The following is a 26677-nucleotide window of genomic DNA, read 5'->3' on the forward strand; positions in this document are numbered from 1 at the left end:
CTTCATACTAATTAATTGTTCATAGCCTTGCATATTACATAGCTTTTACTAAAGTTATTTATCACTTCAAACAAATTCTAGAATACAATAGACAAAAAGACCATTTAACTAGTTAATTTATTATAAATAATATTGTGTTTTATGCTGATCTTAGGTCGGTTTACAATTGTGTACTCTTTGGTTCAAAATTGCGTTACCGTCAAATAGAATACGAAAACGTATCAAAAGTGTCTCTGATGCGCTGGTATATTTCAAAATGTCATCAGCTGATAGTTAAGTTGTGTTGTCCAACAGTAGCATCAGGTTTAGAAGCTTTTATAAATGATAAAAAGTTGGGAATTTTATATTTGTCTACCTATATAAATAATTGTAATTTTTATAAGTACTGTACTAGTTTGTTTGCTCTCCTTTACAAATTTAAAATTAATTTATTCTCAAATTTCATGATTTTGGAGGTTATAACTAAGGTAAGTAAGTAGGCTATTTCATTTTTATGGCTATATCTTAAAGACAATAAAACATTTAGCTTTTTAATGTTCCACAATCTTTATAGTTATTAATGTAATGTTAATAACTTTATTTGATTGGAAGGGACTTAACCTTTGCTAGGCTGTTTACCTATTTTTTTATGTAGAGCTTATGTCTATATAGGCCTACATAGTAGTTTGTTCTTAAAAATACAGCCTTATAACTTAAAGATATGTATCAACTCTGTACAGGGCTTACATTTTGTGATTTAGTCTTTTTTTATGACAAGTTAAGTTATATATTCAGCCACCAAAACAATTGAACCAATATATAAATCTGTCAGATTCTAGACCATTGAAAGAAAAATACAAAATAATATGCAATTTTTTATATTATTTCAAAAGAGTAATTTTTTATTGGTTTACTTTCTATTTAAAATTTCAAGTACAACTTGTATTAAGTATTGAAAATTGCTACTTATTGAAAACAGCAACTTCATTAATCATTGTTATATTTGGAAACATGTTTTATAAATTACATTTTACTGTGTCAAACACAAGGTTTTGCTCCAAAAGCAACAAATTGTATGCAGGGTAATATGAAGGTGAGAGTGAAATAAGAAAATATTTCTATTTATGAGTTAGAAAACAAAACAAAAATATAATTTTGAAGTTGGATAGTATATTACCCTGGCATGAAGTAACCACTGCCAATAATGTGGACGAAATGGATACCAATTTAATGCTTTTCTTACTAATTTATTTGATAAAACATGCCTCAATCATAACTAAAAGAGTAACCAAAGCCCCCTCTCCATGGATGAATGATTTCATAAGAAATTTGCAAAAGCAAAGGGATTCCGCCTTCAGAAAAGCTAAACGTTCTAAATCCACTCAAGATTGGGAGGCCTAATAAGCGTCTTAGGAATCACACGCAGCAGCAAATCCGTAACGCCAAAGTTAGATTTTACCACACAACACTTTCAGAACCTCAGTCCACTAAATCATTTGTGGAGTAAAAATTAAAGACCTTGGTGTGGGAAAATCCAATATCAGTCCCACCTGTTCCATTTGACCTCAATATTATAAATGATTACTTTATTAATATCCCTGTTAATATATCTGCAGCTAGCGATTATTTTGCTGAGCTGGAGGCTGCTCCTCAGGAAGCTGCTGGCCGCCAGTTTTTCTTTCACACCTGTGAGTGAGGCTGATGTGCTTGCTGCTTTTACGAGGATGACCAGCAACGCAAGTTGGGGCTGACAACATACCTTTGCGCTTTCTAAAAGATACATTGCCAATCACCCTTCATGTTTTAGTAGTTATTTTCAATTATTCTTTAAATTCATCTGTCTTTCCCTTAACCTGGAAGCATGCTTTAGTTCGTCTGTTGAGAAAAGTGTCTAATCTGCAATCCCCTTCTGACCTACGTCCAATCAGTAATTCTCCCTTGTCTCTCCAAATGCCTTGAAAGAGTGGTACATCAACAAAATTTCATCTTATCTGAATACCTATACCATCTTGTCTAAATGGCAGTCTGGATTTCAGGCCTAATCACAGCACCACCACAACCCTAATTAAAATTACTGATGATATCAGATTGGCAATGGACAAGAGACTAATCACCATTTTACTGCTTTTTTTGACTTTTCCAAAGCCTTTGACTGTGTTTATTACCCCCTTCTCCTCATCAAATTGAAGAAGTATGGTTTCTTCTCCGATGGGTGTGTTAAACTGGGTCAAATCGTATCTTACTGGGCGACAGCAATGTGTCAAAGAAGGGGAAACAATATCGGAATGGAAAACCGTAACACGGGGTGTTCCACAGGGCTCTGTTCTTGGGCCCATTGTTCTCACTTTACATTAATGACGTCACATCTATTATAAGGCACTCTAAGTTTCATCTTTATGCCGATGATTTACAAATTTACGTACACTGTTCGCCTGATGAACTGAACACGTTTATGGTTCTGCTCAATCACGACATTGAATCAATTGCTTGTTGGGCAAATAAACATGGGCTGAAATTAAATGAAGACAAAACGCAGGCAATGGTATTGGGAAACCCAAGACTGATCGACTGTTTGGACTACAACGTTGCCACCAAAAACTGAAACTCAATAACCACGTACTAAATTTTCAAAACAAACTGAAAAAACCTTGGTCTTACTATGAGCTCAAGTCTTAAGTGGAGTGACCAGGTTACGGTAATAACGTGTAATAGAATATTTGTTGGCATTCACAGTTTAAAGCGTTTTGCTTTATATCTACCGTTCAGTGTCAAGGTTTATGCTGGTTAAAACTCTCATACTGCCACACTTCAACTACTGTGACACTGTGATCAGTGACATGACTGTTGAGCTTTCAGACAGGCTTCAACGTGCTCAAAACTATTGTATCAGATTTATTTTCAATCTCAGACGTTATGAGCATGTGACTCCATTTTTCAAATAGCTATCGCTTCTGAAACTTCAACAACTTCGCCAACTTCACATTCTTTTCAACTCTACATTCAGTTATCAAAAACAAGTCACCTGTTTACCTGTCCGAACATTTCAAATTTATTTCCGATATAAGTGAGCGACCTACGAGAAGGGGATCCACCTTACTGTCAATTCCTGTTCATCGATCGAAACTTCTTCAGTAAGTCGTTCACTGTTCAGGCATGTCGCCTCTGGAACTCTCTTCCTGATGATATACGTATTATAGAGGGCTGAGCTCGTTTTGGGGCAAAGGTCAAGGACTTGTTGCTGGCCGGTCTGTGGGGGTGACGGGTGGCGGTGCTCGTGGCGTTCTTGTGGTCGGGCTGTGTGTTTGAGAGAATGAATGTAGTAATAACGAGAAATTCTTTAAAAAAGTAATCTGTTAATTTAAGTTTTAATTTAACTTTGTTTGAATTTTTCTACATATTAAGCTGATAAATTTTATTTTTTAATTATTAAATAGTATGTATATATTTTGGTTAATTTTTAAGCATTTATTTTAATTTAAAATTTGTTATTAGTTAAGATCATTCACTGTACATATATCTGTATATTATGTGAGGTTGAGTGGTAGAGAGGGCTAAATAGCCCTAACTCCGCCTCTTAAATAAAGGCATATTTCATTTCATTTCATTTCATTATATTGAATTGTTCGATAACAACGATTGAAGGAGTGTAAGCCGCTTGGTAAAGTCTCCCGTAGAATGGAACTAGGGTTATCTAGTGAGAATTCTTGTTTTGTATTTCCTTAAAAACAAGTACCACAAAAAACAATAGGGAATGTTCAAATTTGTTCAATCATAAGAATGTTTTATTTAGTGTAGTCAACTAAATTGACTTCTTTTAATGTAGTTATTTTATTGTTGTTGATAAAACTACATGTAAATAATAATAGTTTTAATCATTGGTAGTTTTTGTTTGATTATTTTAGTTCATTTGATACAGTATATCAGTAAGCGTAGTTGAATATTCTAATTGTGTTATGTTATTTTGATAGCCCGATATGGAAATGCAGCCATTTTTATTAAAAGTTATTTAGAGTGTTTTTAAAAGGATGGAAAATAACTGAAAAACTTGAATTCAGGTCGAATAAAATAGAAATAAGCAGTAGATTATAAATAATTTGATAGTTAAAATGAATCATGGGCTACACCTCTCATCCACTTCTTAGCCCTTTGAACTTTGTTATTATTCTTTGCTTTTCTCTCCTCCTGCTGTCCTTTACCAAATAAAGTAATTAAAAATATTACTTCTGTTGTTATGATACGTACATAATTTTAATAATACTGAACTGTGTATCAACATTGAACATGGATAGACAGGAATATTAAATTTAGTTAATAAAAGAAATAAGGTCTTTTTAGATTTATAACATTTTTATTTTATTCACAATAATTTTTTTCTGATCACTAGGTAGTTAAGTTTACCTTCAAGGAATGTTTTATATGACTTCTAAACTTATATCTGTAGTCATGTATTCACTTAGATTAAAATATTAATTACATATTGCATAAAGCTTGTAGTAAACATTTGTCATGTTTTTTCACCTCATAAATCTTAAGATGAGATACATTATTTGTCAATCGGAATGAATCTAATCATCTTCTGTTTTATGAACTTCTTAAGTTTCTTAGTAATGAACTTATATTTAGTCTGAGTTTCATCTGATAATTATTAACCTCACTCTGGTTAAACAAAACAAGAAATTAGCTTTAAATTAGTGAACTAAGTTCAACAAAACTCTGATATTTAACCTCTCTCTTTTTCTTGTCAATGTTTTAACAAACTCCTAAAGTCCAAACTTTTAAAGTTATTTTACTTTGAAAATAATTTAACACTGCTACTATAAGTTTTATTAAAAGCATATTTTAAAGCAATGTAGACTATGGATCATTTTAGGCATAGCCATGGTTAATAAGAGTGCTGAATATATTGTATTCTTTGCTGTAACTAACAATTCAATACTAATAAAATGAAAATAACCAAAATAGTGAATCTGACAATTTGTTTGTTTTTCAGGAATCCAGTTATGCCAAGACATAAATTAAGCATATACCTATTGATTCTATTACTAGCAGTACAAAGTATAGCTGAAGAAAAAGATAAAAATGACTTAAAAAACAGTGACATTCCAGACAGTGATGATGCTGAAGCGAGTGAGATGGGACCTCCATCTGCAATTACTATTGTGGATGCCCCAGACTTGTCGAAGGAGGGACCATTAACTGATTCAAAAGAAGAAGATGATGAAGAAATAAACAGTATTTTGAATAACAAACTGTCCGCCTTCGAAATGTTATCAGCTATACCAGGGGAGACCTGGGTCCAAAAGCTCTTGGCTGCAGAAGTTGAGAGCGATGACGAGGATGATTTGAGTGAAACAGAAGTTGAGGTAGATGAAGGTGATCAGCCTTCAGTAGAGCTGACAGCAGAAGAAAAGGAAGGTTTGTATTAATCTCTGGTCTGTACTACTCAGACCTTTATTAATATATTACTGTACTCTTACTCTTGTATTGATCAATACTTTAGAAGAAATATGCTGTCTGCATATTCCATCTCAAATTTATTTGAGCAATTTTGCTTTGTACAGGGTGGGGTGGGGAAAATTTATTTTTTGAAAACAATCTAGTGAAGTTTGTGGGAAAGGGTGAAATGGGATATTGTGTTCCCACCCATCTAAGTTGCAAACATGGTTGAGGTAGCTGTGTGCTGTTGCCATGGAGGAGTATTCCTCTAACGGTCAGTCATTGATTGTAATGCAACGTGCCTTTCGTCATACCTTTGATATTTCTCTACGAGGTTTTTATCCTGATCAGAAATACATTTTAACGTGGGTAGGATGCAATGAGACAAAATGGGGAGTGTCACCAAAAACAAGAAAAAGCCATTGAAGACCATTAGAAGTCCTGAAAATGTGAAAAGAGTTTATGTAAATGACATAATCATTCAATTAATTGCTCTTGGAATATTATCCTGTTCGTTTCATTAAATTTGTCTTGATGAGCTGGAGTTAAATATATAAATTTTTTAACTGTTTAAAATGGGTAGGATCCAACAATTGACGGAGCAGGATTATGTAACTTGATAAACATCATGTAAACAGCTGCTTGACATCTTGTCAAATGACTGTGTTTTATCTGATGAGGCACATTTCATTCAGTGGCTGTGTAAATAAACAGAACATAATGCAATAAAAGAAGTTCTGATTTTATAAGCGATTATTAAAAAATGTACAAAGTCTTCCCCAGGGAAAAACAAAATTATTTCATCTCATGGTTGGTTGTAAAAAAAATACCCTGCCAGCAACAATACAGTTTCGCAGATCACAATATAAAACTTTTATGTAGGTGGAATAATACAATGTTTTGAAATGCAGGTTATGTTTATGAGTCACTGTGCAAAACAGGGTCTTGTGTAAAATAAAACCTCTCATTTGATTTATTGAATCTGAAGTTAAAATTTTGTCTAGTCTTCTTATTAACAAAAACTTCATCTGTTAGATTACCATTATTGCTATGAATCTGATCCCAATGTAAACCTGATTTTCTGTTTTAGACAGAGACATGCCAGTCAATGTCACAGTGGCATGGAGAATTGTATTGAACTGTAAGAATATATATGCATTAAGCTATTTAATCCTCTGTAATTAACAATGAAAAATAATGCTTGTGTGCCAAGCATTAACAACTCATTCCATGTTTACGTAACTCATTCCGTGTTTACGTAACTCATTCCATGTTTACGTAACTCATTCTGTGTTTACGTAACTCATTCCATGTTTACTTCCTGACTGCCAAACTCTGTTAGCTCATTACAACCTGCTTACAGCTGCTGCACTGTACGAGATGGGGATGGTGAAGCTGAATGGTACAGTAAAGCCCAACAAGGCAGAAGCGTATGGACTGCTCGTACGTTCAGCCGAGCTGGGCAACAAGGATGCTAAGGTAACACCTTACTTGGGCTTTTAGACAGTCTTACTTAATCGTAGCCTGGTTCTTACACAAATCATTAAGTTTAGTTAAAGATTTTGTAGTAGTAAATGAAAATTGATATCTGATATAGGGAAATTGCTGTAACATCTCTTTGGGTTTGTTGAGGATAATGGTTTTTGGTAGCTCCTAAATCTGTGTTCCTCAAAGCAAAATATATATGTTCACTGATACCCTAATGGTATTTGACCTCACCAAAGATCTGTCTCCACTTCTTCCAATTTTCTTTTCAAATCCGCTATCCTTAAAATATGGATAGATATTGAAAATCCTAAAAGAGGCAATTTAAATAATGCTAAAACAAATTTAAATTCCTACAAGGCATTAAAATGACCTAAAACCACTTGTTAAAAACGTATTTTTATTCACTTGCAACAAGTGAATGACCAAATTCAAATACAAAATACAGCTATTCTTGGATGTGACCACTGATAGACTGAGTGTGCATGGGAAGATGTCATTGGCTCTGTAGCAGACTATGAACAAGCTGCCTGCCATTATTTTATGTCAGCACAATGGGTTTTATGATCACAATGGGCCTGATTTCCTGTTACCTGTTTATTAAATTCTAATTAATGGTTTCATGAGCATTGGATATATTTACAAGGTATTAAAACAAATAAATACATTATGTTGTAATTTGTGTTTGTATACATTCTAGGCAAAATGCCACCAGTGGCTCTTTACACTAGATTATCTATGACATCCTTGGCTCTCTAAAGGTAAAATGGATTACAATAATTAAGGTATAATTTTACTGTTCTTGGTATGAAGTGTTTATACTTACAATATATCAAGCTATTATGGGTTCTAGGGTAATGTAACTAAGAGAAATAATGACCTATGGTACAGTCAATGGCTGGATCCAGATATGTACTGGTAATTTCATATTGTACAGACTCTTTCTTATTCTGCTAAGAGGAACAGCAAAAATTTCAAAAAAGAAAACAACATCACCATTTAAAAAACTGTCATAGTGCCATGTCTGCTTGCTCATTAAAACAAAAATTTTTAATTGGGAAAGAGCCTAAATTTAAAAAAAGGAACTATTAGTTGTAACTAAGACTAGTGAGATTTTGAACAATAGTAATACTTTGTTTCTTTTATAACTATTATAGGTGATGGTGGCATGGGCACAATTGCTTGGATCCTATCTTCCATTGGACACTACCAATGCACGACGCACCTTCCAGGAACTTGCGGACAGTGGAGTACCTGACGGACATATGGTGAAAATATTTTTTTGAACATACATTAAGAGGATTATAATATAAATTAAAAGTTTAGCATAACCAACAAGTAACTAAAAAATCATGTTCTTAATACATTAATTGTGAAAAAAGTTTAGATTGAAAGGTTTTAAAATTATCTTGTTGAAAGCATCTGATATTCATAATTATGAATTTAACTTCATTCTCTAAAACATAAGCACAAAAATCTCCATTACTTGAAATGAACTACTTTATTATCACATAACATGGTTAAATATTAGCATGGATAGACATAGAGGTAACATTCTTGATGATTAAAACTATAACCCAACCTGTAGTGAACCACTCAACATTTTGATCTTGGCAATAAGAGCATTATAACGTTTTGTATCCGTACTGATTTTGAAAATAAAGTATCTGGTACAACTTAATACCACATTGCAAAATTAAGTCAAACCTAAATAAACACAGTATTTAGTTTTCATATCAAATACGTTCCTTGATAGAAACATTAATTTTGAATTGGTATGATTAGTATTGGATGAAAAGTATACCTTTTTACAAGCTAGTGAAGGTTTTGAAGGTCATGGAAAAGGTGACTGTTGCAGGCATTAGGATTCATGTATGCGGCAGGAATATCGGTGAACGCAAGCCAGGCACGGGCTCTTGTCCACTACACGTTCGGAGCTATCGGAGGCAATGTGTGGGCACAGATGGCTCTTGGCTACAGGTACTGGTCAGGTATCACAGTGCCCAACAGCTGTGAGAAGGCTCTAGACTTCTACAGGAAAGTGGCTAATAAAGGTAAGTAACAACTGAAGATTACTGCTAATATACTAGAATAAACTTTTGAAACTGATTTCGCAGTTGAAAAATCAGTAAAGATTGTGTGTGAACATGTCAATTTTGAAACAAGGTACCTGTCAAATGCCTTTAAATAATCATTTTACATTTATGTAAATGCAATTACCTAATTTAATACCAATAAATATTGATTCACCAGCAGTACTTATTCTGTTGTGACTTGACTCCAAATCTCATTTTCTAGGTGAGCATGTCATTACAAAACATAGTCCTCACTTTTTGTGATTCAATTTATTGTTTTGCTCTTTCTGTCGCATATACATTTAAATAACGGAACATATCATTGATAGAACTAAATATCTGTCCAACAAATTTAAATAATCAATACATTTGTATGAATAGTAATAGCAAAGTTTGACACAGCAGGGATCACTTCTGGCTGGTTTATACATTCCAGTTGAACCTACCACTGGGCACAGCAAAAACCAATGTGTCACTTAAATCTGGACAACCTTATGGATGTCCAGGAGCGGCACATCACTAACCCCAAATGTTGAGATTCTAGGGTTCAAGGGCAGTTCGATAGGTCTAGTCTATTGCGGGAGATGACTGTTGGAGTTGGTGGGATTTGTTCCCTAACCTCAGAGGTTCTTGCTAGCCTCAACAAGGGTGTGCCACCCCCTGCCTACTTTGACTGGAAAGGCTGGTTCAGAGCTGGCCTCCCCTTCTTTCGGGGAGACATGACTTTGAGATTAATGCCCTAATTCTTCCTCAGGGATCTTGATAGGAGGCAGTCCCTACCCCCTAACCTTACCCATCCTGAATATCCTGTCATTCCGGAAGCAGTGCTAAGGTTCTTACAGGACTAAGTGCAATTTAAAAGCATCTTATCCGAAGAGAAAAAAAGTATAGTTTAATATCAATATATATTGATTTGCAAAAAGTACTTATTCCACTAGAACTCGATTCCACACCTCTCTTTTTATTGGACTGTGGATTCTTGGGTAAACAGTGGAGTATTCGGAATGGTGCAATGTGAAAAGTGTTTTGGTACATCTAGTGTTAGTAGAGCTTAAGATTGAAAGATCGACGGCTCTCACTGTAGCCCATAATCGACCTAGTATTTTGTTTTTAAGTTGTATTGTGTTTGTTAGTGAAAGTTGTATTTATATAATTGATTCTTGCTTAATGGCTCATACGTTTGTTCGTTGCTCAGTGGCGAGTGAGGTGACACTGTCGGGTGGGCCTGTTGTACAGAGAGTTAGGCTCCTGGAAGAGGTGGAGAATCCAGGCTACAACTCCGGGATCTTGGACAATGACCTCATAGAGTACTATCAGCTGTTGGCTGAGAAAGGGGATGTCCAGGCTCAGGTAACTTGACAATGGTGCACAAATAAAAGTGTTACATTATCTTCCAATAAGTTCCAATAAGTTATCTTCCTTAAAGCCAATACATCAAACATAAAAAGGTTTAAATATGTATGAATCAATGGTTGAAAATTTACTCTTATTTTTCATGTAATTCCATTAATTTAAGCGTTTTAATTTGTTAGTTGATATTTAACCTAACACTTTTAGTGCATGTCTGCAAATTGTTCTATAATTTATCACAAAATTGAAGAGATCACTTATGTGTTTGTATATAAACACCGTATTTATATAATGGTATTGCTTGCTAAACTCAACCACTGATTTATTTAGAAAAATTTATGTTGTATATAATTTTATTATTGAAGTAAACTATGCATCATGAAATGATGTTTAAAACAATGTAAATATAAGTAAATTAACATGCTTATGTCATTTAACTGCAAAGCAAATCTAAACTGCTTTTGTGTATCAAAGTTACGGACACTACTAGCACTTTTCACAAGGATCACTTTCAGTTTCTAGGGTAAAATATTTTCACCCTTTACAAACCTTAATAACTTAATCATAAAAAAGCTGTTTTTGAAAATAGGTTTTGATTGTACAAATATTGTTATATATTTGAGTTATTATGAGACGAATATAAATGAGTAGTTGTGATATGGAATCGTGGGAAATCTGATTTTTTTAAGGAAGTGTTTCTGAATACCTAAGGAACATGTCTGAATGTTTGATTGTCTGAATGTTTATGTCACAAACGCATCGTCATGTGACATAGCATGAAGAATGTAGTTTGCTTTCTTTGTCTTCTTGCACTCTCACTTCTCAAAATTGCTACAGCATTCACTAAGTGAGTGTAAATAGTGCTACATTAGACAGTTAGCAGATTATGGACAAATTTATTGAAGAAGAATAGTTCCAGAACATAAAATCTTTAATTATTGGGTATCTGTAGACTGTTTCGCCTCATATATTTGAGTAAAAAGGCAAGCCATTTAGTTAATTGTTACAACTGGCGGTTCATGCTTTTTTTTTTTTTTCGTTTTACCAGAATTTGTGTATTTTGCTTTAGATACACTTTTCAAGGTTGGGGCTTAATCCGTTTAGTTGTTAACTGTGTGGACAAGGGGGCAAAGAAAGTATAAATGAAATTTTTGGACTAACCAAGATGGGAAAGATGTCACTTACGCTGAGTCAGTAACACCCTATTGTTTTATTACTAGTGGAAGACAGTGAAGAAATATTTAACAAAATAGAATGAAAGTTCATCTGCTCCAGTTGTTGTTGGTTGTCTGTTTATGCTAAAAAATCATCTATTCTCACAGCTTTCATTCTTTGTTATTGTAGGTTGGGCTAGGACAGCTGCACTACCAGGGGGGCAGAGGTGTCCCACAGGACCCCCAGAGAGCACTGCACTACTTCATGCAAGCTGCTGATGCTGGCAACCCTATAGCTATGGCTTTTCTGGGCAAGGTGAGGACAGCTGTTATCTTAAGCTGCTTCTCAAAGTGACAGTAAAATAGAACACGAGAAAATTCAATACCAGTTGTAACCTTTAAAGATCATTAGATACAACGGTTGTTACTTTCACTTCATTCAAAGTTTGTTCGTGGTAAAATACATGTTTAAACATGTACAGAATTAAGTTTTGGAGAACAAATCTCTGTTTGAGATGCTCAAATTGATTTAACAGCGCCTGATCTCATAATTATAGTTACATGAGTTTACAAGCTAAACTATATGTTCTGTTTATATAGCCTTAAATAATAATATATTTTTTGTAATTCATTCGGAATTAAGATTGGATGATTTGAAAGGATAATGTAGTTAATTGTATTTGCGATTGTTACATTTAAAAAAAGCAAAATATAACATTTTATCAACTGGGAACTGTTCTTATCCTCAGTTATTAAATGTGAGGTTGATATGTACAAAAGTTGATAAATCAAAAAACAACATTAAATATGCTCTAGTCAATTGTAATAACAAAATACAGATTGTGTTTCAAATTCTATATAAAAAAATTGACACAAAATATTCTAGACATAAAATACAAACAAAATCACTCTAGCTTAAAGCAGACTACAGATTGCCATTAATATAGACATAAGGAATGATAGAGGAGGAAGTCTCTTCAACCATGGAGACTACAATGAAAGGCCGGAACTGGATGACGTGGTTGGGAGAAGGAAATTATTATTGTGTGCTCAATATATTTTTTACTGTAAGCCTTTGTTAAATTTTGCATAAATAAATCTAGAATCTATATTCTTGTAGATTTTGTGGTATATTGAATTGTTACTGCTGTAGAACACATTTTTGTTTGTAAACCTAAAATAAATTTTTCATAAATAAATTTAGAATCTATATTGCTGTATGATTTTGTGATATATTCAATAGTTAATGCCGCTGAACATATTTTTGTATGTAAACCTATGAAAAATTCTCCATAACTAAATTGACAGTATATATTCTTATGACTGTGATTTGTTTGAATTATATTTGTAATCTTAAATTGTTAAGGTAAGCCAGTCCGAAGGTTGAATAACTTCAGTAATATTCAATTTTAGTAAGTGTAACTGCTTGATTTGTTACCTACTGTAAGGCTTAATCTAACTTTGCTTGTAGTAAACTAATAGTGTAAAGTGTAACTTAACTGATCTGTTACTAATTTATCTTCCAACTGGCTTATCTTATCACTTTTAAGCCATAACAGACTGTACATGATTCTCTCATTAAATGATTTAATGACTCTTTCAGCATAAAAGGCTCCTGGTAAACAATATTTATTTCCAAAATCTTTTTGTGTTATGGCGTTTTGTAAATGAAATTAGTTAAATAAATATGTACTCCCTGGGTATATATGTTAACTCTTAATATCATAAAGAGTGTGCCTAATACACTATGACTCCTATTGCTTGAATTCAAAAAATGTTTTACATTTCAAAAGTCATACATAACCAAAATAGAAAAAAGAAATATAATTTTGATAGTGAAATAATCATAATGTTAACTGAGTTTTATTTAAAAAAAATGTTAATAAATCATTTTAATAAATCCCAACCATAACTGATAGTTACAAATTTGTTTTTCATATTATTATTTTTTTGTTAACACATGTTTTTAAAATAACATTTTCAGTAAAAAGCTATTGGATTTTCTTTGAATGCTTGAATGTTTTTATTTTTTAAGTTATTGTGTAGTCAAAGATGTATTTTATTTGTTATATGGAATCATTGTACTTGAGAAAATCGAACTTGGGACTATTCAATGCTTGTTTCAAATTTTTTTGTATAATAAGAAAATAATCTTTAGGTGTGCCCTATTTTTTTTTTTTTTTTTTTTTTTTTTTTTTTTTTTTTTTTTTTTTTTGACAGCGGACCCTTCTATTTTACAGTTTATGCTTGGAGATTTTGGTTTATATTAGTTGGAAACCTAACATTCTCCTTTTATCTTTTTTTTGTTTGAAGAGTGTTTCCAACAAAAACAACTTCAACAGGACATTACTGGGAACCTTATTGGGATGGCAATATCACAACCCTTAGTGTTCTTCATGTCCATGTTGGTCATAGGAGAAAAATTATATCTTCAGATTCCTTCCTTTCTTTCTTAATGCATCAAATTCAAATTCTTTATTGCCACAATTTACATATATATTATTTTAATCCAGCACAGCTGGAAGAACAGGTGACATTGTCAAGGTATACAATGGAACTTAATACTGTATTAGTGTCAGTTATGAAACATTGTCAAAATTTGCCTTTGCCTGGACTCACAACGCATCCCCATTACCTGTTAGGTCTGTAGTAATCATTTGAAAAATTTGTATTATATCACCCTGTTGTAGCTCCTGCATCAGGCTCAGATATCGTGGTTCTATCATAGCAAGATGTCCTTGGGCACCGTTACGTAGGTGTTAGTGGCAAATATCATTGTGGTCAATGATAGACATTGTAAGAAGGTGACATCCCCATAATTCGCTGTATTTTGCAAAGGACATTAGGTAACATGTCTACCTTGGGTAGTGGGATAGGACGTCAAGCATCTCTGATTTTAGTCATTGGATGAATTCCATCTTTGCAGTCTATTCCAATTCACCACATTATGTCTGTAAAAAAGATACATTATAAAATAATTACTATATTCAAACATCAAATTAAAAAAAAAAATTCATTTGGGTGTTTCCAAATTTTTCTTAGATGTAATATTTACTCTTTTTATGTATTATATATTATATATATATAATATATAATTTATATATTATATAAATTATAAGTATTACCAAATTTATTAAATTACCAAGTTCAATTTTTTATTTATAAAGATTGTGCTAGTTTTGTTTGTTATCTTTCTAAGCCTCTTAAACAATCTGAGCCAACGTTTACCAGTCATAAGTTAATAAACTATGACGGTATTTTTTTGGTTTAGTTAACTTGAACATCACATGTTTCAGATCTACCTAGAAGGCAGCGAGGCAGTGCAGCAGGACAATGATACGGCCTTCAAGTACTTCAAGAAGGCAGCTGACATGGGCAACCCAGTGGGGCAGAGCGGGCTGGGTCTTATGTACCTGCACGGGAAGGGCGTGGAACGTGACTATCAGAAGGCATGGAAGTTCTTCTCTGCAGCGGCGGAGCAGGGTTGGGTCGACGGGCAGCTGCAACTTGGCATCATGTACTTCAGTGAGTAGAGTGTGTTCTCATCAGTGGTGTTTGTATCGGATGAGTTTTTTTCCCAACTATTTGTACACTATCGTTTCTCAACTAAAAATAAATATGACACTCACTTTGAATTGTTGAAGGTAAATTAAATTACAGATAGAGAACCACAGATTCAGTGTCAAGAATGGACAGGATGTAGTAGGAGTAGAAGGAGAAAATCAATGAATATTATTATTATATAAGAGAAAAGGAAAGTTTGGCAAGTAGGCAAGGAGTCTAAAATAATATGAATAATTTTATTTCTGCTGTGTTGGTTCCTTTTATTGGTTCGGTTTCTGGTTCCAAATACTTTTTACTGAAACTCGGTTTACTACTGTTACATTATTTTTTAAATAAAAAATCCAAGATGGCTTACCTCCAGTATCTTCTGTAGTTAACAGTGCTATGTGTTAATTATATCCCTTTTATGTTCTTCTTTTATGATATATTTATAAACAATTAATATTAAGTAATAATTCTTCAAATAACACACAACATTTCATTACTTTAATATTGGTTGTTTCAATATGAGAAAAATTATATTCAATATTGATTTATCTACTTTTGTACATAATTGCTATCTATATAACAATATTAAGTCACTTATCAATACTAAAAACAACCTCTTTTTACTGTCATCATAGAAGATGGTCACCTGATTTGACAGTGACTGCAATACCATCATTTTGAAACTATTGCCATTGACGCGACACTGACCTTAAAGATGTTTTTTATCATGAAATAACAAATTATACTCATTGGGTGCTAAATTAGGGGATTATCAATCTGTCCATAGCAAAATGATGTAATGAGATCTTGAGTTCGCTTTGTCTCATATGGATAGACACTGTCATACAGCAAAATATGTTTTTCTAAAAATGTTGTAGAGAACACTTCTTGAAACAAAAAAATTATAAAATGTGTGTTCATCTGTTCATTTTCACTTTATCATTCACTTTCTTCATCAAATTGTTGGTAATAATTTAAGGTCGTCCACTTTGTTTCTCATCATGTACATTTTTTGGGCCATATTTTAAATCTCTTGCCCATTTGAATACAATTGTATCACTCAATGTTTTATCCATACACTTTATAATACTGACAGTAAATTTCAACTCCTTTTATGCCTTTTAGTGCCAAGAAAACAAAATAAAGCACGTAATTCACAGTCTGCAGATTTTTTAACTGACAGGAGTTTGAAATATGCAGTAACAGACGTAAAAACAATCCATTTTCACCTTAATTGCGTCTGTCGTTTGCTAACGGATAAATGTAGACATTGTGCAAGTGCAGGACACTAACTGCAGTGCTACAGGGCCGGAATTTCAAAACTTCGCTTATCTAAAAATCAAGCCTCGTATTTATATTAGTTTATTGTTATTGTTTTAAAATCTCTTGCAGAAATGGCCAGCCAATATGTATTAATATTGTTTTTTACATTATACTGTCAGTTAGATCATATTTCTTTTTGAGCAGTTTTATTTCAGAATGACTTATTTACTATTACTGTTTACAGAATTGCTATTCCAGTTTTTCACATGTCTGTGCAATACTGAAAAGAACTTCTTGTGTTTTGTTAAATAACAATACTAAAGTGACAATATTCCGTTGTGTTTTAGCACTTCACCAGTTGTTTCTATTGACATTTCTACACAATAGCGTAACACTCTAATTTAAAGGTTCTCTTTGTAAACAGCAAAATTTTTGTGATGGTCGTGTAAATTGGTAGTTTTATAGTTATGTTTTAAGGCTGATGTGAAACAAATGTAGACAGTTAATGTGCTTTGGTTATTGAAGGAAACAGGATTTTTCCGGACATTTGCCATCGTTCAGTGAAACAATAAATCAGTAACACTACGTTTCGAGATCTGCAATCTGATCTCTTCTTCAGGTAATAGAAATATTAGGTTAGTTCTTTACCTGAAGAAGAGATCAGATTGCAGATCTCGAAAAGTAGTGTTACTGATTTATTGTTTCACTGAACGATGGTAAATGTCCGGAAAAATCCTGTTTCCTTCACAATCCTTCCATCGTCAAAAATAACCTTCAAACTTTGGTTATTATTAGCATAAACTAATGTATTAAAAACATCCAACTGACTACCACTACTCTTGTACAACAGGTATTTTTTCAAAAAAATTTATATAAAAGTACATCTTTATTTTGTATTTTTCAAATTATATAAAATTATAAAAAAAATCGTGGGTTAAAAATGTGAAAAACAAACAAAACATTACTGTAAGTTTTATGTTTTTACTATAAGAAAATCAGTAACATATTTTTTAACAGTGAAGTAAAAACCAAACAAATGTATTTATATTGTAATAGAAAACATCAGCTTTCAAAAACAAGACTAGTAACTTAACTAAACAGTAAACTCTCAAAGGTTTGATGGTTTACAGAACACTTTTCTATCTTATTTTCTATGAGTGTAACAATACAAAATTTGGTGAAATTTGTTTTGTGGAATTTTGCATAATCATAATAATCAATAGAAGTTTATTTTTATCAGTTGTGGTACAATTTAAATATTTTAAAATTATCAACAAAACCTTTTAAATGCAATGCATTTTTTATTTATCTAGACAAATTACTGTATTGAGACGTTAAAGAGAAGACCTAACAAGGAAATAGGTATCTAGAATTTTATTTTCTCTTTCCATTGTTATACCAGCCTCTTGCACTCTTGCTATCCGGTTATACCTGACATAACATTTTTTCATATCATGCAACATACTGATAAGTGTATGTAATACTCACTTTCATACTCCAAAGCAACAATGAGACATTTACAGCTGATATTTATGACAGTACACCAATATTACAAAAATTGTAGAAATGTCCCTTTTAATCAGGAAGAAATAAATCTCTTACTTTTTCCTGAAGTGGTTCCTCTATGAATTGATGAGGTGTATTTGAAGGAACACCTCTTTAGCTCTCATGTTCTTTCGTATAAGTATTCTAATATTTTCATTGGCATGATGGAGAGTAAAGGGATTAGTTATGACTGTTTTCCTGGAACACTCATACAGTATAATGCTTATTCTTCTTCTTGAATGTAATTGATTTTTTGTGTAATAGCTGCAACACATCACATTTAGTTCAAGTGTTTTATTCTATGTGTCAGTAAAAGATATTAGTCTAACAAAGTTTAGAGGTTGATGTTTATGTAAACACACATATGAATTATAGTCAAGAAGATGATTGGTCTTGTGTTACAGATGGACTAGGCATGCGGCGGGACTACAAGTTGGCTAACAAGTACTTCAACCAGGCATCTCAGTCTGGCCACGTGTTGGCCTTCTACAACTTGGCACAGATGCATGCCACAGGGACTGGCATGATGCGGTCGTGTACTACAGCTGTTGAGGTTTGTGTTCAACCCATCTTCTTTGTTTAACACTTTGTACCCTGGGCCCTTAATACATGTTTCGGCGTGGCTCCCTGGGGGTTTTATGATGCTTTAAAAGAATTCTGTGTTATTACATTAATTATGTTATAAGCTCATACTATATATCTTTTTAAAGATAGATATACATACTTTTTTTAAATGTATACAAATATAAAGTTTATTTTCAAAATAAAATTATTACATAATATTGAATGTAATGTAAAAAATGCAAAAGAAGTTTTTGCTACATAGATTGTTAGTTCTGGTAGTTCGCCTTAGTGTGGTAATTTTTAAAGCACAATGGTCTGAATCAAATACAAGATCTCGCACATTTTCGTCTAGATCGTTCATAAAATCAATATTTGGTCCCAGGTGTGTATCAAAATCATCGTCACTTTCCGACTCGGAGTCAAACAAAAATAGCGAATTGCATCACTTTTGATTTCATCACACATATTATTTAAACTCGAAAACAATAAGTAAAGAATATAAAAGAAAATCAACTGAAAGTCGAGAAGAAAGAACAAAGCGTGTGTAAATACAAAACAAAACACACGGATAACCTCACATTGTTTGCATTTGCCTTTACTTCATTCAGTAAGAAACTAAAGTTCTGATTATTTACAAACAGTTAAATTCACATTTAGAATACATTATAATAACATTTGCTTCAGTATTTGTCGGCAAGATTTGTAGAAAACTTAGTAAGACATAACTAAGACTCACGACAATACACAACGTGAAACACTACAAAGCAAACTGACAGTACCGACGATCAGCCGCGGCGCCTACGATCAGCTGTCTAGACTCGCTAGTAGTACGACGAAAAATATACGTATATCATTACTAAAACGTGACCCAGACATCTCCAAACCAACAAATACGAACTTAGACAACCAATGAACATAATCAAAATGTTTGAATCCAAAAATAAGATGACTGAGCTAAATAATAAAATTAAATAACACAACCCGAGCTATACTCGGGCGCCGGTAGCAGGCGCTGCCGACGCGGCCCGACCTATACTCGGGCTCAGGGTACAAAATGTTAATTGTATATACAGTGTTGTCATTTGTACTGTTTTTATTGAATTTGAATAAAAAATGAGGTGACTATTGACTATGATTTCAGTGCTACTTTAGAATTTTCAATGTTTTTAGCGTTTTATAGAAAACTACTCCCCAAACCACAATCCCGTCTTTGTGTATGTGAGGCTTGAATACACAAAGATTAGGACTAAACTATGGCTGAGCAAGTCCTATTTCCATTATCTAAATTTTCCAGTTCACGAACATTGCTCCCATAATTTAAATCCTGGAGACATTTGGAATTTACGTCTCGCTGTGGGTAGGGGCACTCCTTAAAAAAGTATTGGTAAAATTAGAATAAAAAAGTGTCTATTTACATTTTAACAGATTGTTTTATTGACACAAATGGAATATAACCTATTGATTACGGTTTTCTAAAATCTGCAATAATTTAGAATACATAAACACATTATGCACTCTCTCTCTCTCTCTCTCTCTCTCTCTATATATATATATATATTATATATATATATATATATATATATATATATATATATACCAGCTGACAAGAAAGACTGTCCCCAGGAGCTAGCGGTAACCTCAGTTACCTCATTCCCAAAATGGTAGAGAGTGATAATTTTTGTGACTAATGAGTAATTTTCATATATTTATATCATATTTCAACCAAAAGTAAGTAAAAATATACATACAAATTTTCAGCATATACGGAACTCTACATAGGGATTTTTAGCAGTGAATTTGCTAATTCCTCAACGTGGACACAATTACTGCATTATGTGGTTTGATGTCCATTGTGCATGTAACACGTGTCATCAGCCTATCCTGTGATTCTATAGAATCAGTATGTTCATGGATTATTTTGACTATATTTTAAAGCATTTTAAAATAATAAATAACCAAACTATAAATAATTCTTCCACATAACTCAGTAGGGAAGTAGCTCATTACGGGATGTATTTATCTACTGTCCAAAACTCGTCAGTAGAAGTTATAAAGTTTATATTGTATCAGAAACATCGGGTTGAGATTATACATTTGTAATGAACTGGACATTTGTAGAATTAGTTTAATAAAATAGGTTTTTGATAAAGCAGATCCAAATGCAACGCATTCTCATTCGTATCATGTCTTCCCTATATGCCTTTGTTATACAGTTTATTTACTGTAATAGAATTAGTAGTTAATTAACCATTACCATTATTGGAGTAACACTTGGCAATGTTGCAGCTTTACAAGAACGTAGCAGAGAGAGGCAAATGGGGCGAGAAGCTAATGGAGGCACACCAACATTACCGGGAGCTGAGATACAATGAGGCCTACCTTACATATTCTCTACTGGCCGAACTGGGCTACGAGGTGGCACAGAGTAATGCAGCCTTCATGCTGGACAGAGGTAGGGTCTCATTGTTTATATCTGTACACATTCTGTTTTGACATGTATAAGATTGTACAAGATAGAATTCATGTATTGTGCTCATGCTTTTGAAACCTATATAAACTTTTCAATCATTTTCTAAAAGTTGTAAAACCCCAGGTAGAATAATGTACTATTATTTCTGGAAGATTTATGAAATAATTATTGGTAAGGTATATATTAAGTGAATTTTCAACGGTTAAAAGTAGCTGGAAAATTATGAGCCAGTAAATTTTGCGAAAGAAGAAACATGGGTGGATAAAATTATTTAAGATATTGCACTACAACTATAGGGGTATTGAAAATCCAAGAACGAATTCATCATACAGAGAGAATAAAAATGTTATAATAACATGGATTGGAAAATTCATATCGACAGAGATTTCTTTGAAGCATGTTTTACAATGCACATCCTGATGTGTTCTGTTCGATGCAGTAAAACACGAAACTGGTCACAATTTTTAGACAAGTAATCATGTTGTAAATTAATTTGAAGAGGGCTGATATTTGATTACAATGCATGCATTTCGGCAGACTGTCAGCTTTAAGCACTACCAGACTTTGTAAAAACCTTTTTTAATAGTTACCAACCAATTCCAAATGCTTACAGTTGTTGTAGAAAATGTAAATATTTATACTGATTGTTGGTAACTATTCTGTGACAGGAGAGGTGTCACTGTGGGGAACAGAGCGTGAGTTGTATGTGCGCGCGCTGCAGTACTGGGGCCGTGCTGCTGCTCAAGGCTACTCCCCTGCGCAGGTCAAGCTGGGAGACTACCACTACTACGGGCTGGGCACAGCTGTGGACTACGAGACAGCAGCCATGCACTACCAGCTAGCGTCGGACCAACAACACAACGCACAGGCTATGTTTAATCTCGGCTACATGCACGAGCAAGGACTCGGCATGCAACAGGTAATGTTACACATACTCATTGAAAGTGAAGAACATTTTGCTTGGATTGTGTCATGTGCAAAGTAAAACTGCCGCTTTAAGAGCTGGTCATATGGGGTTGATGAACGTAATCTCCTAAAAAGTAGTTTGGAAGGATAGGAATCTATTGCATACTAGATTCTTAATTTTGTTTAAATCTAATTGGGTTTTATATAATGCAGTTCAGTAACTCTGGAGTTATGGTCTAGTTCTTTTTGTCTGAACTTGGAGTAATTCATAGCTGTAAGGTGTCATAAATAGAATGGTTTTATAATATAATGCTCCAGTATAAGATGGTTTCTTATTATAAAATTCAATAGTTTCTACGGTGAGTTGAAATGATAGTTGTATTTTTTTTTAATATATGGTTGAGAATAATAATTGTTTCCGTTTTGAATTTGATATTTGAAAAGTAATATTGAAACTATTGTATTATCATAGACATTTAAATTTCTAAAGTGGTATCTTGCCGAATGTGTAGCAATGTACAATTCTTAGAATATGTTTTGAACTCAATATAATCATCTTAAGTCTTTAAAAATATGTTTACTCCAGAATGGTCTGTTTCTGGTTTGTGCTTCAAGGGTTAAAGCAGTAAATATGTAGAAAGAGACATAACATGTTGAATGAATGTCCTGTGCTAATTTTGTGTTAGGAATTTGTAGTGCAATGAATGTTAACCCTTTTAGGACGAGCGGACTATTAATAGTCCGCACTAGTTTTGCCGAAGAAGACGATGCGGGCTTTCAATAGTCCGCACTAGTTTTTACCGAAGAAGACGAGCGGACTTTTATGTGCCCGCCGGTTTACGTTTGCATAATACTCACGTAATATCGAAAATACGATGAACAAAAATTAGTTTTCCTTGTAGAGGCACATCCTGAGACAGGAAATGGAGTATTTCGGAACTTATCTTGGCCAAACAATACAACATATGTCTATTTTTATAACAGCTGCACGTGAGCGCCTATTGTAGTGCCAGTCGGCGGAGCGCGCCAATTCCGTCTAGTTTGTTTACATTCAGTCACAGTGCGGTCGCGTTGACTATAGTTGATTGTTTCAGATCAGTTATAAACTTAGTGTTTATAGATTTATAGTGAAATGTGTTTTGTTCAACTTCTTTTGTGAATATGGATCAATTTAACTTAGCTGATCACAGCAGTGAACTGGACCGTGAGTTACAATACTCAGAAAGTGCATCTGAACACTTTGTAGTAATGTAAGTTTTTTTGTTGTAAAACAATTATTTCTCAACCAATGTTAATAAAATTTTGTATTTAAACTGAAAACTATGTAAGAAACATAGTAATATTAGTTCCCACAGTAAAAAAATTTTTTTTTATCATAGTAAACTGAAGCCAAACTAATAAAATAAAAAAATAAAATAAAAATTCTAAAATTTTATTTAATTTTTAATTTTTCTGGTTATTGTAAATAGTAATAAATGCTACCATATTGTAGACAATTTAATTATGTACATGTGGATAAAAAATGGTGTAAGGACAATTTAAAATAATGGACTTATAATATATTTATCAAACTACTACATTTTGCCCAATTTCACCGTCGTCTTCTTTGGTATGTTCGCTATGAAATATGGTCACGTCAAAAAATGCGTACCTAAAAAATAACCAAAATTTTTGTCGTCCTAAAAGGGTTAAACAATGTATTGATTGTGTGCAGGATATCCACTTAGCCAAGAGATGCTATGACATGGCAGCCGAAACCAGCGTGGACGCTAAAGTGCCTGTAGCGCTAGCTCTCCTCAAGTTGTCTTTCATGTTCAGCTTGAAATACTTCCAAGAGGTTAGTCATCAGTACTTAACTATTGTGAAGAGTTTTTAGTAATAAAATAGCGTAGCAAAGAAAGTGAGAATGGTAGTAGAAAACTAGTTTGTCCGACAACAAATATTGCAATAAGATCAAATAATTGTCCTTGATAAAAGTAATACATAGAATATCCATTGTATTTAAGCATGCTGTGAAATTGATGGTCAACAATATAAACATACAATTCATATTGCATATTTTAACCTTACATAATATTACACTAAACACAACACAGAACAGTTTTTCATATATTTTTCGTTTGGCTCATATGGTTTCTAGTAAAAAAATTTGAAAAGAATTTGAATAAAATAAATTGTATTAAAACAATAAAATTAAAACTACTGTTAGCATTGATAGTAATACCATTATCAGTACATACAATTGTACTATTTGTATGAAGATATGAACTATGATGGAGAGGCAGAGTGCAAACTTTTAGCCTAAACTGATCAGATACTTGGATCTCTATGAAAACAAAAGGTTTTGGTTTAACGAAAAGGTTGTGTTGAAAACTGACCACCAGCACACATTTAAAATCCTATGTAGTTTGGGATGAACTCTGACCGTCAGTGAACATTGATAACTACCAAATGAATACAACACATGGGGAAGATAAGGGAAGCCTCACAGGCTCCAGGCTTATGAAGCTTTGCCTAATGAGGTCAGAGCCTGCAATGTTTCATCCGTTCTCTCCTTCCTGTAAGGAATATAGGGAGACATTCATTAAGTGATCATTGTTGCTCTTTCGCTGGTGCGGGTGTGACGTGTTGATTGTGCTCTTAACTTGCATGCAGTGACAACGCCTGGACTCATTTTCTTCAGTCTTTCAAGCTGTTTGTGTGTCAGTCAAGTATGATACATATATTTTTGAGGGGCACTCAATTGCTGCGTGTTCTAGGTTTTAAGTACATTTTTATGTATTCAGTTTTTGAGTCCTAATGAAGAGGGTAGATTTGAAACCCTCAAAACAAAAAGTGTTTTACATTTGTAACATATAACAGTGGCAATTGTCCAAAATCTTATTATCCTCCCACACTGACTAAGTGATTAAGAAATATTTTAATTGTCTGAAGCTATTGTGTTATTAGCCACTTATTATATTTGGCAGATGTAAGAAGCTTTACTAAAGTTTTATGTTGTAATATTTCAGAGTCACTGGTATGACTGGTTCGGTGTGCTGAACCTGGATCACTCCCTGGGACCGAACTGGGACTTCTACCTTCTGTCTGCTCTACTCGGCCTGCTGGGTATCGTCATGTACTTCCGGAGGCCGCAACACTGAACGTTATCTTACTAGGCACCGACACTGCCAACGTCTCCACTCTTCTCCTAGCACGAATTTAAGAACAAGTTTCTTTCAAGAATTCATTTTGACCAATTCTGAATAATGAAAGCTTGCCTTTAAATATATTTTCACATTTACACTTCCATTTTGTTATGAATTCAAGGGCAAATAGAAACATATTGTTTTATTTCTTAAAGACGCCTAATTGGATCTTTTCTATCAATACATTCTTGAATAATATAGCTAGGAATTATCTGTGGAAATTGATCACTAAACAATCAGTTTGTTTTTACAAGTTTTCATAACCACTGATCAAGACTGATTCAGAGGGTTTTTTTTGTATCAGTCATCTCTCAGATGTACTAAGGACTCTTCATGTGATTTCTTATATGCTCAAGAGTTTTGTAGGCTCCCGAACTGTTTCCTGTATTGAATGGCATTGGATATTAAATTTAATAGAGCCTGCCTTAGTTCATAAATTGAATTTCCATGTTTTTACGTATTTTTCCCCTTTCTTTATTATGACCATACAGATCTAAGTGGATTTGTTATTAACTTTTAAATGAAATATTAAAGTTATCTCTCTACACAATTTATTTATCTCTTATTAGAAGGAGGCTTCCAAAATACTGTATAGTAGTTTTATCAATATATATTTCAATTTTGTTAAATCTTTCATTGTGATCTAATTTCATTTTTTTTTCTTTTAAATATTATACAGTACTGAACTATGATCAATGTTTCTTAATTATTATTTTCCTGTATCACATATTTGCTTTGAATTTTAACATGTTTCTAAGTTTATTGATCTTTATCTTATTAGGTTGTACAGTAGATTTCCAAAAATCCAAACTGATTTGTACTAATATACCTCTTATTATAAAAACTGTGACTACTGAGTAATATTGATAAAAAAAAGTATGGAATTAATTTAGAGACCTGGAACTGTTTCGTAATTTATACAAAGGGCGATTTGTAATAGTATATGGGGAAAATTGTAGTAACATATTAGGCGCATGTTACAGTCTCTACTTTGTACAGTTGTCAAAACGTTGTAAGTGTAATACATTTTTTTCCAAATTCCCTCAAGATGCAAGAAACTTCAAAGTTACTAAGATTAATGAATTACAATAACAGTTTTAGTTATTAAATGAACCTACAAGATAAAATTAGTTTATCCATAATTATTTAATATTATTGCTCTAGATGGTCAGTTTGTATTAGCTTAAAATATCGAGTACCTATACTTTTTGTCACAAAGACTAAAAAGGAAACATTTTGTAATTAGTATGTATAATAATTGTAGTGGTTTATATGTGAACTGATTCCTACACATTTTAAGGCGTGTTTCAAGAGTGTAAATGTTAAATGTGTGCAGCATTGTGTCATTACCTTATTGGATTTTGAAAAGTTTATACTGATTTTTGGGTTTATGTATTTATGTTTTTATCCACAAGATACAAATTTGTTTTGATCATCACTGATAATCGAATGTTAAAATTAATCCTAATGCAATGTTTGTATTCAAATAATGTTAAAGTTGATTTAAATATCCATAGTGTGTTTGGTGTAAAAATTTAATTTGTATGTACAGTTTTTATTTTTTATTTGAATTTTTTTGCTATTGTTTTAAAGTATACTAAACAAAATTATTGTTTACTTTATATCGTATGGTGGATTATGTTTGTAAATAGTATGCTGTTGATCGTTTGTACATATTATGTCAAATGTGATAAATTATTTAAGTTAAAA

General features: G+C 32.9%; 1 protein-coding gene across 1 annotated transcript; it reads left to right on the plus strand.

Annotated features, from left to right (window-relative positions):
• The first annotated feature begins 229 nt into the window (after positions 1 to 229).
• On the plus strand, positions 230 to 26677 carry LOC124352987 (protein sel-1 homolog 1-like). Its single transcript, XM_046802756.1, has 13 exons — positions 230 to 467; positions 4970 to 5394; positions 6779 to 6894; positions 8058 to 8168; positions 8759 to 8954; positions 10171 to 10325; positions 11670 to 11795; positions 14776 to 15004; positions 18244 to 18392; positions 20690 to 20855; positions 21542 to 21792; positions 23494 to 23616; positions 24791 to 26677. The coding sequence occupies exons 2-13, from the start codon at positions 4980 to 4982 to the stop codon at positions 24920 to 24922; spliced, it is 2169 nt and encodes a 722-aa protein (XP_046658712.1). The 5' UTR covers positions 230 to 467; positions 4970 to 4979; the 3' UTR covers positions 24923 to 26677.

The sequence above is a fragment of the Homalodisca vitripennis genome, chromosome 1 (assembly GCF_021130785.1).
Source record: "Homalodisca vitripennis isolate AUS2020 chromosome 1, UT_GWSS_2.1, whole genome shotgun sequence".
NCBI lineage: Eukaryota > Metazoa > Arthropoda > Insecta > Hemiptera > Cicadellidae > Homalodisca > Homalodisca vitripennis.